General features: G+C 34.7%; 1 protein-coding gene across 3 annotated transcripts in view; it reads right to left on the bottom strand.

Moving 5' to 3' along the window:
- Window positions 1-7,688: 7,688 nt before the first annotated feature.
- GIN1 (gypsy retrotransposon integrase 1) overlaps window positions 7,689-17,197 on the bottom strand; it is a 34,528-nt gene continuing 25,019 nt past the window's right edge. For all 3 annotated transcript variants that reach the window (XM_045838126.1, XM_045838127.1, XM_045838128.1), the window contains one exon: window positions 7,689-9,016. In XM_045838126.1, the coding sequence (XP_045694082.1) occupies window positions 8,742-9,016 (275 nt within the window). In that variant the 3' untranslated portion in view covers window positions 7,689-8,741. The remainder of the gene's footprint in view (window positions 9,017-17,197) is intronic.

The raw sequence follows: 17,197 nt of genomic DNA on the forward strand, positions 1-17,197 counted from the left end.
CTACACAGTCCAAAAATAAGTGAAACAGAACACTATGCTTTTTGAGGCTTAAAGCAAGGATTCCAACAAGATGTCTGTGTGAAAGCTATAAATGAGATTTTATGATTAGACGGACAATCCAAGATGTCAGAGGAGTAAGAAGAAGCTCTACTAACCTTTTCCCAGAACCAATCTGGAATTACAACTAAATTGTAGATAAATCATCCTGAATAACCAACTGAATGCTAGCTGGAGAGAAAGCTTATAACCAAGGACAGACAGAAGAAACCCCTTTACTACAACAAGACTCGTAGGGAGTGTGGAGGACATGCAAGAAGGCTGCCTGGGCTCCCACAGGTGGCAGGTGAAGTTCTGGAGGGATATTTCAGCAGCTGGCAGGGGGGTGCCCCCTGAGACCTGTAGGGTCTAAACCCCAAGCTAGGCTACAAAGCCTACAGCACCAGAGCCAGAAAGGAACCCAGATAACATCCAGCTGTGAAAAACAGTAATATTTCTGTCCACCAGATAGAGACAGCTGGAGATGCAGAGAGCCTCTTAAAGGGCTGACACAAAAAATTTTGTTTGTAGCCACTTAACCCTGGGCTCTGGCTGAGGAAGGGCAGAGTGGACTAGAGATGCATGTGCAGAGTCCAGGGATGGTGGCTCTGGGGAGAGAACTGAGGGAACAGCTATCTGGATCTATGTGCTGAGTCATTCCCCATACTTCAGGAGCCATCTCTTTCAGGCAGAGCACCCATCCCCAAATGGCATCAGCCTGAAGAGAAGCAATAGCCCCACCCTGTGGTGCTTAAGCCAGGCTGATGATTGCAATTTGATTAGCCTAACAACTGATCAGTTTAACAGATGGTTAGTTTAACAACTAAAGCCAAAAAATACAAAGCAGCAGCCAAAATGGGAAGTCAAAGAAACAGACCCCAAATGAAAGAACAAGAGAATTCTTCAGAAGAACTAGATGAAATGGAGGCAAGCAATTTATCAGAGAGAGAGTTTAGAGTAATGATTATAGGGATACTCAACAGCATGAAAAAAAGACATAGAAACCATAAAAAAGGACCAGTCAAAAATAAGGACTGCAATAGCTGAGATAAATAATACACTGGAAGGAATAAAGAGTAGGTTAGATGAAGCAAAGAACTGAACCAGTGATATGGAAGACAAGGTAGAATAAAAACACCCAGGCAGAGCAGCAACAAGAAAAAAGAATTTTAAAAAATAAGGAGAGCTAAAGAAACATCTTGGACAATAGGAATTATAACAATATCCGCATCATGAGGACACCAGAAGAAGAGAGTGAGCAAGGGCTTGAGAACCTATTTGAAGAAATAATAACTGAAAACTACCCTAATTTGGTGAAGGAAGAAGTTACACAAGTCCAGGAAGCTCAGAGAATCCCAAACAAGTTGGACCCAAAGAGGCCTACATCAAAAAGCATCATAATTCAAATTACAACGCTTAAAGACAAGGAGAGAATTTTAAAAGTTGCAAGAGAAAAACAGGTAGTTATCTATAAGGGAGCACCAATTAGACTGTCATCTGATTACTCAACAGAAACATTTCTGGTTAGAAGGGAGTGGCATGAAATATTCAAAGTGATGAAAAGCTGAACCTACCACCAAAACTACTTTACCCAACAAGGCTATTGTTTAAAATCAAAGGAGAAGTAAGGAGCTTCCCAGACAAGAAAAAGCTAAAGGAGTTTCTTAACACCAAACCAGTGCTTCAACAAATGTTAAAGAACGTGCTTTGAGAAGAAAAAGATTTTAAAAAATAGGAAAACAGTCTAACAACAAATGGCACTACATACATATCTATAATCACCTTAAAAGTAAATGGCTTAAATGCTCCAAGCAAAAGCCATAGGGTAGCAGAATGGATAAGAAAACAAGACTCATGTACATGTTGCTGCCTCTAAGAGATCCACTGCAGATCAAAAGATGCACACAGACTAAAAGTAAATGGATAGAAAAAGATATCTCATGCATATGAAAAAGAAAAAAAAGGCTGGGGTAGCAGTACTTATATCTGACAAAATAGAGTTTAAAACCAAGGCTATAGTGAAAGACAAAGAAGTATACAGGAATGCCCAACAAGAGGATATAACTCTAGTAAACATTTACCTACCCAACATAGGAAAACCTAAATATGTAAAGCAAATCTTGATGAACATAAAAAGAGAGATTGACAAAAATACAGTTATAGTCAGAGATTTTAACATCTCATTGACTTCAATGGATAGATCTTCCAGACAGAAAGTCAGCAAGAAGACAGCAGCCTTAAATGACACACTAGATCAAATGGATTTAACTGATACCTTCAGAGCATTTCACCCCAAAACAACAGAATATACATATTTTTCAAGTACAAGTACCTTAAAAAACATGTGGAATGTTTTCTAAGATAGACCACATGTTAGGACACAGATCTGAATACATTTAAGAGACTGAAATCATATCAAGCATCTTCTCTAACCACAATGCTATGAAACTAGAAATCAATCACAAGAACACTGAAAAATACAAAGACATGGAAGCTAAATTACATGTAATTAAACAATGAATAGGTCAACAATAAGATTAAGGAAGAAATTGAAAGATACCTTGAAACAAATGAAAATGAGGACATGACAATCCAAACTCTGTGGGACACTGGAAAGAAATCCTAAGAGGGAAATTCATAGCATTAAAGGCCTATCTCAAAAAAAAAAAAAAAACCCCACCCTCAAATAAACAATCTAATTTCATACTTAAAGGGACTGAAAAAGTAAAACAAAGTATAAAGTGAGTATAAGGAAGGAAATAATAAAGATCACAGTAGATATAAATGAAATTAGAGTCTAAAAAAATACAGAAGGTCAATGAATCCAAGACCTTGTTCTGTGAAAAGACAAGTAAGATTGGCAGACTTTTAACCAGATTCATCAAGAAAAAAAAGAGAAAGGAAACAAATAAATCAAATCAGAAATAAAAGAGGAGAAATTACAATGGACACCAAAGAAATACAAAGGATTTGGAGAAAATATTATGAACAACTATATGCCAACAAACTGGACAACCAGGATGAAATGGATACATTCCTAGAAACATATAATCTTCCAAAACTAAATCAGGAAGAATCAGAGAATCTTTCCTGATTTAGTAATCTTCCTGAAGCAGTAATCAAAAAACTCCCAACAAACAAAATCCTTAGACTGGATGGTTTCACAGGTAATTTTACCCCAACTTTCCTTAAACTATTTCATAAAATTCCAGAGGAAGGAAGGCTGACAAACACATTTTATGAGACTAGCATGATCCTAATTCCAAAACCAGATAAAGACACTACAAAGAAAGAAAATTATAGGCCAATATCCTTGATGAATATAGATGCTAAAATCCTCAACAAAATATTAGCAAACTGAATACAGCAACACATTAAAAAGATCATACACCGTGATCAAATGAGATTTATTCCAGGAATGCAAGGTTGGTACAACATTTGCAAATCAAAAAGTGTAATTCACCACATAAACAAAATGAAGGATAAAAACCACATGATCATATCTATAGATGCAGAAAAAGCATTTGATATAATCCAATACCCATTTGTGATCAAAACCCTCAGCAAAGTGGGAATATAGGGAATATACATTAACATAATAAAGGCTATATATGACAAACCCACTGCCAACATCATACTCAACAGGCAAAAACTAGAAGTATTCCTCTTAAGATCAGGAACAAGACAGGTATGTCTGCTTTCACCTCTCTTATTCAACATAGTACTCTAGAAGTCCTAGCTACAGTGATTAGACAAAAAAAAAGAAAGAAATAAAAGGCATCCAAATATCAAAGGAGGAAGTAACACTATCCTTTTTTGCAGATGACATGATACTGTACATAGAGAACCCCAAAGATTCCACCAAAAACTACTAGAACTGATAAATGAATTCAGCAAAGTAGCAGGATACAAAATTAATATCCAGAAATCAGCTGCATTTTTATATACCAATGATGAACTAACAGAAATGGAAATTAAAAAAACAATTCCATTCACAATCATTCAAAAAAAAATAAACTACTCAAGAATGAACCTAACCAAGGATGTAAAAGACCTGTACACGAAAAATTATAAGACACTGAAAAAAGAAATTGAAAAAGATACAAACAAGTGGAAGCACACACCGTGTTCATGGATAGGAAGATTAACATCATTAAAATGTCTATAGTATCCAAAGCAATCTATGGATTCAACACAATTCCTATCAAGATTCCAGTGGCATATTTCACAGAACTAGGGCAAGTATTTAAAAAATGTATATAGAACCACAAAAGGCCCCACATAGGAACAGCAATTATGAGAAAGAAGAATAAAGATGGGAGAATCATGCTACCTAATATCAAACTATACTGAAGGCCAAAGTAATCAAAACAGCATGGTATTGGCATAACAACTGACACATAGGTCAATGGAACAGAATAGAGTCCAGAAATAAACCCACATCTTTATAGTCAATTAATATTTGACAGAGGAAGCAAGCAAATACAATGGGCTAAAGATAGTTTATTCAATAAATTGTGTTGGGAAAATTGGACAGATACATGCAGAAAAATGAAACTATACCACCTTCTTATACCACACACAAGAATAAATTCAAAATGGATCAAAGACTTAAGTATCAGAACCAAAACATAAATATCCTAGAAGAAAACATAGGCAGCAAAATCTAGGACATTGTTTGTAGCAATTTTTTTTCAGATATATCTCCCCAGGTGAGAGAAACAAAAGAAAAAAATAAACAATTAGGACTACATCAAACTAAAAAGGTTTTGCACAGCAAAGGAAATCATCAACCAAATAAAGAGACAACACAGAGAATGGGAGAACATATTTGCCACTACGTCTGTTAAGGGGTTAATAACCAAAATGTATTTTAAAAACTTATCAAACTTAACACCAAAAAAAAAACAACCAACCTGATTAAAAAATGGGCAAAGGACCTGAATAGACACTTCTCCAAAGAGAACATACAGATGACCAGTAGACATATGAAAAGATGTTCAGCATCACTAATCAGAGAATTAAAAAAACCACAATGAGACATCATCTCACATCTATCAGAATGGCTATGATCAATAAATCAATAAACAAGTGCTGGTGATGATGTAGAGAAAGGAGAACGCTTTTTCACTATTGCTGGGAATGCAGATTGGTACAGCTACTGTAGAAAGCAGCATGGAGATACCTCAAAAAATAAAAAATGGATCTCCCTTTTGACCCAGCAATCCCACTTCTGGGAATATATATGAAGGAACCCAAAACACAAATTTGAAAGAACATAAGCACTGCTATGCTGTTTGCAGCATTATTTACAATCACCAAAATATGGAAGCAGCGTCCATCAGTAGATGAGTGGATAAAACAACTATGGGACACTTAATCAATGGAATACTACTCAGACCTAAAAAAAGAGAAAATTTTTGCCTTTGCAACAGTATGGATGGACCTGGAGAACATTATGCTAACTGAAATAAGCCAGTCAGAGAAAGACAAATACCATATGATTTCACTTATATGTGTAGTCTAATGAACAAACTGACCTAAAAAGGAAAATGGGGACAGACCCAAAGATGGAGGGCAGATAACAGCTAGTGGTGGGAGGGGATTGGGGGGTGGAAGGATTGAGCAATGAGGAAAAAGGACTCATGGACATGGGCAACAATGTAGTGATTGCTGGGGGGAGGGAAGAGAACCAAATAGTAATGGAAAAAATTTTAAGATTAAATGAAGAAAAAAGACTAGATATAAGTGAATATATTAAGAACTGCTGGTCACTATTCTGCTGGAATGTAAGCTCTAGGAGGGCAGGGATTTTTGTTTCTTATTGATATAACCTTAGTGCCAAAACAGTACCTAAAATATAGTAGGCATTTAATACATATCTTTTTTCAGTCTATAAATGAATTGCAGGTAAATATGTTTTCTTAGTGAGTTATTTTTTTAGATAGCAGTATCAGAAAATTTCACACTTGAAATGTCAATCATATTTTAAAACTTTTCAAACCAATTATTCTCATTCAGAATACATTTTTCCTTTATTTTAGCTCAGCATCTTCATTTTGTTCTGCATTGTGTAAATTTTAAGTGTTCATAAAAATACCACAAGGTGGCACACAAAATCTCATAAAAACACTTCTTGTCTGGGGGAGCTTTTTTTGGTCAAAATTTTACTATATACTCATCCTATAGAAAACCTCCTTAAATCCAGGCAATAAAGCCCCCGCTCTGGACCCTTTGCTTGAGAGCTAGGTTCTGTCCTGCTGTAGTCCATGCAGTTCCCTGCAGGGACAGAGTCCAGAGCCTAGAGGCACACCCTTCTATTCCTGGAGAGCTTTCTGGTCTGTTCCAGGAGGGTGGACAGAGAGCTGAAGAACACATACTAAGGCCTGGGCTTGTCAACGGGGTTGGGGTAGGTTTTCCTTGGAAGGGGATGGGGCCCCAAAAAGGGGGCTCCCTGAAACCAGCTCTCTCTGCTTTGTCACTGATTAGTGCAGCGCTTCAGTCCAAGAATTCTAGAAACAGTAGGAAGGCATATTTGCCAAGGTAGAAACAGTTTATTGGCTGGATTTATAACTTCTAAACATTTAGGTATATGAATGTGGACCTCCAGTTTCACTCTTGATGGGGCCCTGCAAATGTCAATGACAAGACTGAGTATGTACATTATTTGTGGGTATTTTTTGTGTGCATTTGCTTACTTAAGATCTGTATTTGGAATTTCTACATGAATACTGGGGATTTCAATAATAAAATTAGCATTTTATTTAAATAGCTTGTATTGGCTATTTATCAGGAAAAGTAAGTTTCATCATAAATGGCCTGTAACAGAATTCGCAAGCATAGTGTACAAGTCAATGTAGTATTTTCAGAGTTATACAACCATCACCACAAAAAGAAACCCACACCCATTAGCAGTGTGTGACTGAGTCTGACCACTGTAATACAAGTAGGAAGGACGTGAAAAACTCCACAGTAAATTTTTGCAGAGCTAGTGTTTGTGCTGTACATGGCTTATATGGTCTATATTCCTTACCAGGCTCTAAGTCCCTTGTGAGTGTGAGACACATGCCTGACACATATTTTAAGTTTTTACAGTATTCTGCAAAGTGCTTTATAAGAAATATTTGTTGAATAGTTATAAACATAGAAATTATTATTTTAAATCCTTGATATTGGTTATTTTATCATTATTATTTATTTCCTTAAGATTGTAGAAAATCTTATTAATGAATAATTTTAGTTTTAATATGTATTATGAAAATGCACAAATGTTTTCAGACCAATATACAGTTTCAGAGCCTGATCCTAAGTCTAACAAGGTAACATTACCAATATTCTGTAAGAGCCCATTAAATAACTAAGCATTTCCCTACATTATTGTTTTTAGATGTTCCAGGAACACAGAAATTTCACTTAATTCATTTTTATGATTGAGCAAATATTTATTAATCACATTGAAGGTAGTTAAAATTCATTTTTTAAAAGATTTTAATTACTTATTTTCAGAGAGAGGAAGAGGGGGAGAAAGAGAGGGAGAAAAACATTGACGTGAGAGAGAAGCACCAGTCAGTTGCCGCCAGCACTCCCCCAACTGGGGACCAAGCCCCCAACCCAGTTGCGTGCCCTGACTAGGAACCGGACAGGAGACCTTTCAGTTTGTGGGACAACACCCAACCCACTGAGCCACACCAGTCAGGGCCAACCTTATTTTTCAAAGAAGAAATGTTTTTAAAAAAATAACCTGAAAACATGGTTCTGTAAAAACAAAATTTTGCCAATTTTGAGCTGAAATTTACTTTACTTTCTAAGAAATAACAGATAATTTTCTAAAGAGAGAATTGTCTATTCTCTCTTTAGAAAAAAAAGTGAATTCTATATATGAGGGGAAAACCCCCCTCAAAAAACCCAGAATTATCTTGTGGAAGGTGGGACCTTTGTAGTACAGGCTTTCCCTGCAAGATGAGTGTTCTAGGAACCCATTTCTGTCAGTGTACCAGCAGGCATTGTTGTGAGAGGCTGTATTCAGCTTCAGTGATTTTTTTTTTTGAAGACTCTTTCAATGAGTTTGCCCATTTCATGATGGGTCATTTACGAGCGCATCTGCCCACACAACGCTGAGTGTTCAGCAGTTTTTGACCAAAAATGGCATGACCCCCATGACCCACCCTCCCTGTTCACCTGATCTTGTCCCAAGTGACTTTTTGTTTGTTTCCTTGGGTGAAAAAAGTCCTCAAAGGGAAATGTTTGCCTATGTGAAAGAGAACAAACAAAAAACAGCAGAAGCACTAAAGGCATCAAAACTGCTGAGTGCAAAAACTGTTTGGAGCATTGGAAAAAATGTCTTGATAGGTGTATTGCATCAGATGGAAGAGTACTTTGAAGATGACTGAAGTTTAAGCATATAAGAATAAACACACAACTTTTTGGAAATAAATTCCAGTTTTTTGGGGTCCCCCCTCATATTACATGCTTCCTTTGCCATATATATATATATATATATATATATATATATATATATATATGCACTGACATTTAAACATGGTACAACTTTTCATCAATAAATAGTTATAAAATAAACCTTTGGAATTTAGTCATTAAAAAGTGTGTCCAGACACTTCTCTTATACACCTTTTTTGATGGAAAAAATACCAAGATTCACGAGATACACATTTTAAACAAGCACTGTAACTGAATTTTAGTATTTGCTAACTTAAGTATTCAAGGACTTGGTTTGAGGAGTCCAACAGACTGAAAGTCTGCTTTTCAAGACTACTATTATCTTCCATCAGCGGAGAGATTTTGGCATTTCTATATTCTAATAGTTCACCATCCTTGTTTGATGTCAGTAATTCATTATCAAGGACACCAATAGTTGCGTCTTCTACCAAAATACTTGCTTGGTATGCTCCAACTGGAATTTCAGGCAATCCAATGTAGTCATGATCTGCCACTACTGAGCCTTGTAAGAGATAAAGACTGTCTAAAAGAAGAACATCATAAGTTTACCTTTTAGAATTGTAAATAAACATCATTTTTAAATTAAACAATGTTAAATAAGGAACAAAACCCCAAATAATAAAAATTAGCTAGATTAACTTCTGGTAGGTTCTTCTGTCTACTAAATAAATAAACATTTCAAAGAATGAATAAAATCATATATAAAACTGAGAACTCATATATATAGAATTCAGGAAAGACCAAGGATTTTAAAAGAGCCAAGTGTGCCTGTCCTCTTGACTTGTCTTTGGTGAATGTGGGAGAGGGGGTGGAAAGGGCTGGGGTTTACGGTGTAGATTAAAAACAAAGTTATAAACTGTATTTTTGATATTGGTGATATCCTTAATATGCTTCTATAAAACATTGTGTGTGAGTTAATGGAATCTTGAAAGATATTTTTAAAAGGTAAAATTGTTAAATGCTTACATTTGCAACTTTGGATAATTCTTTAATCTTTATAGAACCCATGTTAAGACAATAATATATTGTTACAATACGAAGTTATAAGAGAAAATGAAGACAAAGTTCCTAGAATCAGGCTTAAGTGACAGGACTGTGTAAGTAGGCAGGCTACAATGCAGTAGTATAAAAAGCTTAGTTTAAGTCTAATTTAATGCCAAAATACTCATGAACTTTTAAGGTTTTACTAAAACCATACTGAAATAATGACAAGGAATTTTCATTAACATTATATTCTATTTTTACCAAATTTGTCATCTCTATCAAAAAATACTTAAAACAAATGTTAAACTGATGGGAAAACAGTAGCATACTTATAAATAAAGGTTAATGTATATAAAAGGATTTCTCCCCAACTGATAATTTAATTAATTACAAAAGGAACTTTTCCACTGTGGCTGATTAACTTCCTGGACCCCTGCCTTCTCTTTCTGTATATGTTTCCAAAACATTAACAGATTCTTTTGAAGATTTTAATACCTTAAAGATTCCTCAAATTTTAAGTTTAAGGGATAGCAAAAGAAAGGTTAATTGCCAATTTAGATTAGAGATCAATGAAAGTTTCACAGAGCAGATAAAGTTGCAAATATAGCCTGGAACACAATTCCACTCTACCCATCCTCATATTAATGGATGAAAAACTCACTGAGCCTATTTCAACTCCAGATGTAAACACATTAAGAACTTTCAATTTACAAACTTCAATGGATCAAACGAATCTATGCTTTTTACCAAGAAACGGCATAAGTGGTCTTGGGTTTGTATGGACATGTAGTTTTCCTCATTTAGTTCTTCATTAGTCAAAGTGTACTTGATATTTTAACTTTGAGAGGTGTTCCAAGTTTAACCCCAATTCTTATTGATAGAAATGTAGTAATTTGATTCAAAATGTTGTTAAAAAGATATACATGTTCATGATGGAAAAAAGTATGGATATTTGAAGGTGGTAAGCAATGACTTTTGTAGGTTAGTACAGGATGAACTGCTGGACAAGAGGAACAATTCTACGAGATAAGAAATAAATCATGCAACTGATGAGAAGGACTTTGTCCAACAGCAGCAAGCAAGAAAAAAAATCAATGAAACTGAAGACTTTTAGATTCTGTTAATAGAGGTTCAGCATCAAAGTTCAATATTAGCCTATTAATACTGAAGAAGGCAAGGTAGTGGTTTATAAGAAAACTTAAAAAAGGATAGGTATGTTAAAATGTTGTTGATCAAAATTTTCTAATACCCATAAAGAATTCCGTAGGTTCAAGGCAATGTACAATGTTGCAAACTATCAGTTTCAGCAGATACCACAGAATTTAAGGTATCTCCAAAGATTCTTGCACACATCGTTGATGAGGGAAGTTTTCTACCTCAAAAACATGTTCTCCACACAGATGAAGCAGGTCTATTTAGAAAAACATATCCAGTAAACATGTATCAACAAAAAACAATGCATAAATGTAAAACTTAAAGTCAATACTCAGAAATCAAAGGCATTTTGGTATACCAACAATGAAATACCAGAAACAGAAATCAGGAAAAAAATCCCATTTGATATAGCAACAGGAAAAATAAAGTACCTAGGAATAAACCTAACCAAGGAGATAAAAGACCTGTACTCAGAAAACTACACAACACTGCAGAAAGAAATTAAAGGAGACACAAACAAATAGAAACATGTACCATGTTCATGGATTGGAAGAATTAATATCATCAAAATGTCCATACTACCCAAAGCAACTTTTAGATTCAATGCAATCTCTATTAAAATAACAATGACATATTTCACAGATATAGAACAAACATTTCAAAAATTGATATGGAACCATGAATGACCTCAAATAGCCACAGCACTTTTGAGGAAGAAGAGCAAAGTAGGCAGGATCACAATACCTGATATCAAACTGTAATACAAGGCCACTGTAATCAAAACAACCTGGTACTGGCATAAGAACAGACACATAGGCCAATGGAACAGAATAGAGAGCCCAGAAATAAACCCAAGTCTCTGTGGTCAATTAATACTTGACAAAGAGGGTAGAAGCATAAAATGGAGTAAAAACAGTCTCTTCAGCAAATGGTGATGGGAGATCTGGACAGTTACATGCAAAAAAAAATGAAACTCGACCACCAACTTACACAACGCACAAAAATAAACTCAAGACGGATAAAAGATTTAAACATAAGTCATGACACCATAAAAGTCCTAGAGGAGCACATACAAAGGAAAATCTCAGATATTCCATGCAGCAATATTTTCACTGATATACCCCCTAGAGCAAAGGACATAAAGGAAAGAATAAACAAATGGGACTTCATCAAAATAAAAAGCTTCTGCATAGAAAACATCAGCAAAATAAAAAGGTAACCAACCGTATGGGAAAATATATTTGCAAATGATACCTTGGACAAGGGTTTGATCTCCAAAATATGTAAAGAACTCACACAACTCCACTCCAGGGAGACAAACAATCCAATTAAAAAATGGGCAAAGTATCTGAATAGGCATTTCTCCAAGGAGGACATACAGAGGGCCCAGAGATATATGAAAGGATGCTCAGCATCACTAGCCATCAGAGAGATGCAAATTATTCTTCATCAACATTAGATGTCTAGTAGTTTGCTGCATATATCATACTGTTTTATAACTCTGTTTATCAGTACACATAATTATAAAAATCAAAATTGATTGTATAAGTGAGATTTTATGTGTCAACTAAGTACTATGCAAAATAACTTGAAAAAGTATTTCTGATTTTTTTCTCATTAGTCTATACAACATCTTTTCTTTCAAAGCAAATGTATTTTTCTGCTTTAGTTGGTAATTCTGGAGAGTTCTGGTAAAACAACAGATAAAACAATGAAGACAACTCAAGCATCTTAATAAATAGATAGATAGATAGATAAAACCACAATAAGATACCACTTCACACCAGTCAGAATGATCATTATAACCAAATCAACAAACAACAAGTGCTGGTGAGGTTGAGGAGTAAAGGAAACCCAAGTGTACTGTTGGTGGGATTGCCGAGTGGTGTAGCCACTGTGGAAAACAGTATGGAATTTCCTCAAAAAACTAAAAATGGAGCTGCCTTTTGACCCAGCAATTCCACTGCTGGGACTGTACCCTAAGAATCCTGAAACACCAATTGAAAAGAACCTATGCACCCCAATGTTCACAGCAGCAATTTATAATAGTCAAGTGCTGGAAGCAACCTAGATGCCCATCAGTAAATGAATGGATCAAAAAACTATGGTACATTTACACAATGGAATACTACACAGCCAAAAGAAAGAAGGAGTTCCTACCCTTCATGACAGCATGGATGAAACCAGAGAGCATTATGCTAAGCAAAATAAGCCAGTTGGTGAAAGACAAATACCATATGATCTCACCTATAAGTGGAACCTAATCAACAAAACAAACAAGCAAACAAAATATAACCAGAGACACTGAAATTAAGAACAAATTGACAGTAACCAGAGGGGATGTGGGAGGGAATAATGGGGAAAAGGGGGATAGGCTGTTGGGAACATGTGTAAAGGACACATGGACATAGCCAAAGTGGGGTGGGATCAAGGGTGGGAAGTGGGGATGGCTGGGGTAGGGGAAGTGGTGGTGGGGAAATGGAGACAACTGTATCTGAACAACAATAAAAAATATAAAAAATAAATAAATGAAATTCAAATTAAAAAGCAAAGAAATTTTAATAATGAAAATTTGAAATTTTATTATAGGAAAAAAGTTACCACTGTGGTTTGCTAGTAATGCACTCATAGACCTTGAACTTAAGTACTTCCTAGTTTACTGGACTTAGAAGCAAATAGACTTTAGTAAACTCATCTTTTTGTCAGAAGAGACGTTCTATATGTAAGTGATACACACACACATAGACACTTTTTCTTTTAAATAAGTGATAAACTTTAAAATACCTTATTATAATAAGGATTATACTCAGCAAATTCTACACAAACCACTTCATACACAATAGAAAACTACTAGAGATTTCAAGCCTTGTTCATACAGAAGAAAACCACAAAATTCTCATTCATTCAGAAAGGTCAAATATGTTTCAACTCCTACTGTGGTCTAAATCTACTGGAGCCAACAAAAATGCTCTTTAAGTTCAAAAAAGATGACAAAAAACTACTAGAAAAGACACTCTCAAGACCTTATGTACATGTGGAAAAAATATTTTAGATATACTTGGCTATATAAAATATACTATTAAAATTATTTTCACCTATTTGTACTGTTTTACTGTGACTAATAGAAAATTTAAAATTACATGTTGCTTAATTTTTATATTACATATTTTTGGACAGTACTGATCTACAATAATCCTAGATTAGTGATATAGAAAAGAAGAAAAGTTATGCTCTCATAGACATTTTTAAAGGACTTGTACTCAGTCACATTATACAAGACTTTAAATATTTTTTCTCAATTTATTGATTTAGTTATGATTATGACATCTAATGAAATATTTCAGTTTTTTTAAAAAAATTTTATTTAATAATTTTTAGAGAGAAGGGAAGGGAGGGAGAAAAAAAGGGAGAGAAACATCAATCAATTGCCTCTTGCCCAACTGAGAACCTGGCCCACAACCCAGCCACGTGCCCTGACTGGGAATTGAACCGGCAGCCTTTCGGTTCACAGGCCAGTGCTCAGTCCACTGAACAATACCAGCAAGGGCAGCAATATTTCAGTTTTGACCAGACTGAATAATTAAGTCTTTAGTTTCTTAGAAACAGAAGCATTTTGAAGACATTTCAGGAAAGTCTTATCAGTATTTCTGACATACTTTTCCTTATGCAGTTTTAAGGAGTGAAAAAATGAGATTAAGAAACAAAGTTGCCCTGACCAGTATCTAAGTTGGTTAGTGTTGTCCTGATAGGCCAAGATTGTGGCTTTGATCCCCAGTCAGGGCACATATAAGAATCAACCAATGAATGCATAAATAAGTGGAACAACAAATCAATGTCTCCCTCTCTTTTCCTCTCTCTCAAAAAATCAATAAATAAAATAAAAATTTAAAAAAAGAGAAAAATTTAGGCTTTTTCAGATTTATTTATGTTCACACTACCCTTTTAAAGTTATTTATTTATTTACAATCATTTTTTATTTTGCAGTTACAGTTGACATACAATATTATATTAGTATCAGATGCATACCTCAGTGATTAGACATTATATAACTTACTAAAGTGATCCTAATAAATTTTGTACCAGACACTATACATACTTATTAAAATATTACTATATTCTTATACTGTACTTTACATCCTCATGATTATTCTGCAAAAAGAAAAAAATAAAAATTTTGTGTGTCCTTAAGGAGGAAAAAATAAGTTAAAATTAAAACCTCAGAGAAGTTTGAGTGACCTGGATTAATTTATTTCTTCCAATATTAAGAAAAGTATAAGGTTTCATAAAACTTAATTTTCTTATTTCAGAGAGAGGTGACTAGACTATTCCTACACACTCGTAGGGCCTGATAATCCTAAAACTATTAGAATATGTTGCCATACTAGTATATCTTCTCATGATAAAATAACAATAACTATAATTTGATACTACATAATTATTATAATAACCAATACTAATAACTGAGTACCGATTGACTCAGAGTTTACAAATTATATAAGAGGCCGAAGGGAGGCTCTTGTCATAAACTATATTAAATAATAAAGTCAATGTCATGGGATTGACAATATATGGACTATGTTTTGTTGCATAAATGTAGATCATATTGTGGTGGGCAGAATTATGGGCCACTAAAGACCTCCATGTACAAATCTGTGGAACCTGTGAACATATCACCTTACATGGCAAAGATGAATTAAGATTGTGATGGAATTAAAGTTATTAACCAGCTTACCTTAAAATAGGGAGTTCATCCTGAATTACCCTGGTGGGCCCAAAGACTAGGGTCCTTCATTGTGGAAGAATAGGAGGTTGGAGTGATGTGATGTAAAAAGGACTACCTGCCATTGCTGGCTGTGAAGACAGAGGAAGAGGGCCACTAGCTGAGCTATGCAGGTTGCCTCTAGAAGGTGAAAAAGGCAAGGAAACAATCTAGAGCCTACAGAAGGGAACAAAGCCTGATAATGACTTGATTTTAGCTGAGTGTGACCTTTTTTGGACCTTAAGCTACAGAATTGAAAGATAATAAACTTGTGTTGTTTTAAGCCACTAAATTTGCTGTAATTAGTTATGGCAGCAATAGGAAACTTACAATATAATGAAAACCATTTCACAAACTGTGAAAGGCAATCACACTAAATCTTCTGGGGGAGGCAGACACAAATCTATCACAATATTTCCTAGCCCCCCAAAAATAAAATAAAATAAACAAAACTACTTAAACTCTATGACATATAAAATAATGGTTCAATAACATTTTTCATTTCAAAGGGGAACATTGTCATTACAGAGACACTATGGTATATCATAAAATTTCTTCTTAAAACAATTAATCTCAAAAAGGTGTCTAGCATTGAACTAGACAAAGACAATTAAGACTGCTTAAAATAACAATGAGATATTGTAGACATAGTACAGAATGTGCTCTCTCTACAGTATGTTCTAGATAAGAAGTTGGAAACAAAAGCATATCTGCTTTGTACAGCGAGTCTTAATACAACCATGAGATCTTGGAGCTGGTAAAAGTAACAACGGCAAGTACAGTCAGATAAGTTCATAGTTCTCTTGGCTATAGTTCATCCAAATTTATGTCAAATAAATGAATGGGATACTTATTTGAAGATATTTTGCTTGCTTTAAATTCAGTTCAAGACTCTTTACAATCAGCTTCTGAAGTGAAGATTTTCAGGAAAACAAGTGATACTGAAGAAAAATATTACAGGAATCTCATTATTTTGAATTTCTACAAATAAGACAAACACAAAAAGGGACCAAGCAGTAACCAAGAACCAGATTCCAGGAGGACCCGATCAACACTTTCTCTGCTAAAACAAAAAATAGTTTACCTATCATCTCAGGTTCTTTATGTGTAGTATAGTACTAAATTGCAATTTCCTTTAGATTACTGCAGAGTTCAAGCAGGATGCAAAAATTATACTGCCTTTGTTTAGACACTGTTCTATACAATTGGATTCTGAAATATTCAAAAGTAGCAAACTGCAAATTGTTGAAACAGAGCTTGAAAGAGAAACACTTTAAACATAAATTTTGCATTAATGAAGGAAGGTTAACACATTAGAAGGCAGCTGAATGCTGAAGATTAAGAAGAAAATCATGGTAAAGAAGAAAGGACAACATGTATCTGCATAATAGTTTTCTACTTAAACTGCAGAAGGGAGAACTCAAAAAGGATAGCTCAGAATTAAGAAGCACAAGAAATAAAGTGCTTATCTTCTAACAAAGAGAATGAAGGTACTGTGAGCTTTCAGAATTAGAACAGTCCAAGATAAGATTACTACTGGACCAACTGGGTTTGTCACAAGCAGATGGAGAGGTACTAAGAGCTTCTAACATAGGAGCTGTGACCTGACCGAAATCAGAAGCACAGTTGAGCTATTGCTGAGCAGACCCCCAAGGGCTTCAGATCCTATGAAGTACAGGTTATCTGCTGCTCCTCTAATTATTATTTACATAAACCTGTCACTTAAGCCAGTTGTTTATACATTGTATCTTCCATTAATTGTTATTCATATTCACATAATACTGATACTTTATCTTTCTTTATAGA

The sequence above is a fragment of the Phyllostomus hastatus genome, unplaced genomic scaffold, assembly GCF_019186645.2.
Source record: "Phyllostomus hastatus isolate PE091 unplaced genomic scaffold, TTU_PhHast_1.1 phas_contig_254, whole genome shotgun sequence".
NCBI lineage: Eukaryota > Metazoa > Chordata > Mammalia > Chiroptera > Phyllostomidae > Phyllostomus > Phyllostomus hastatus.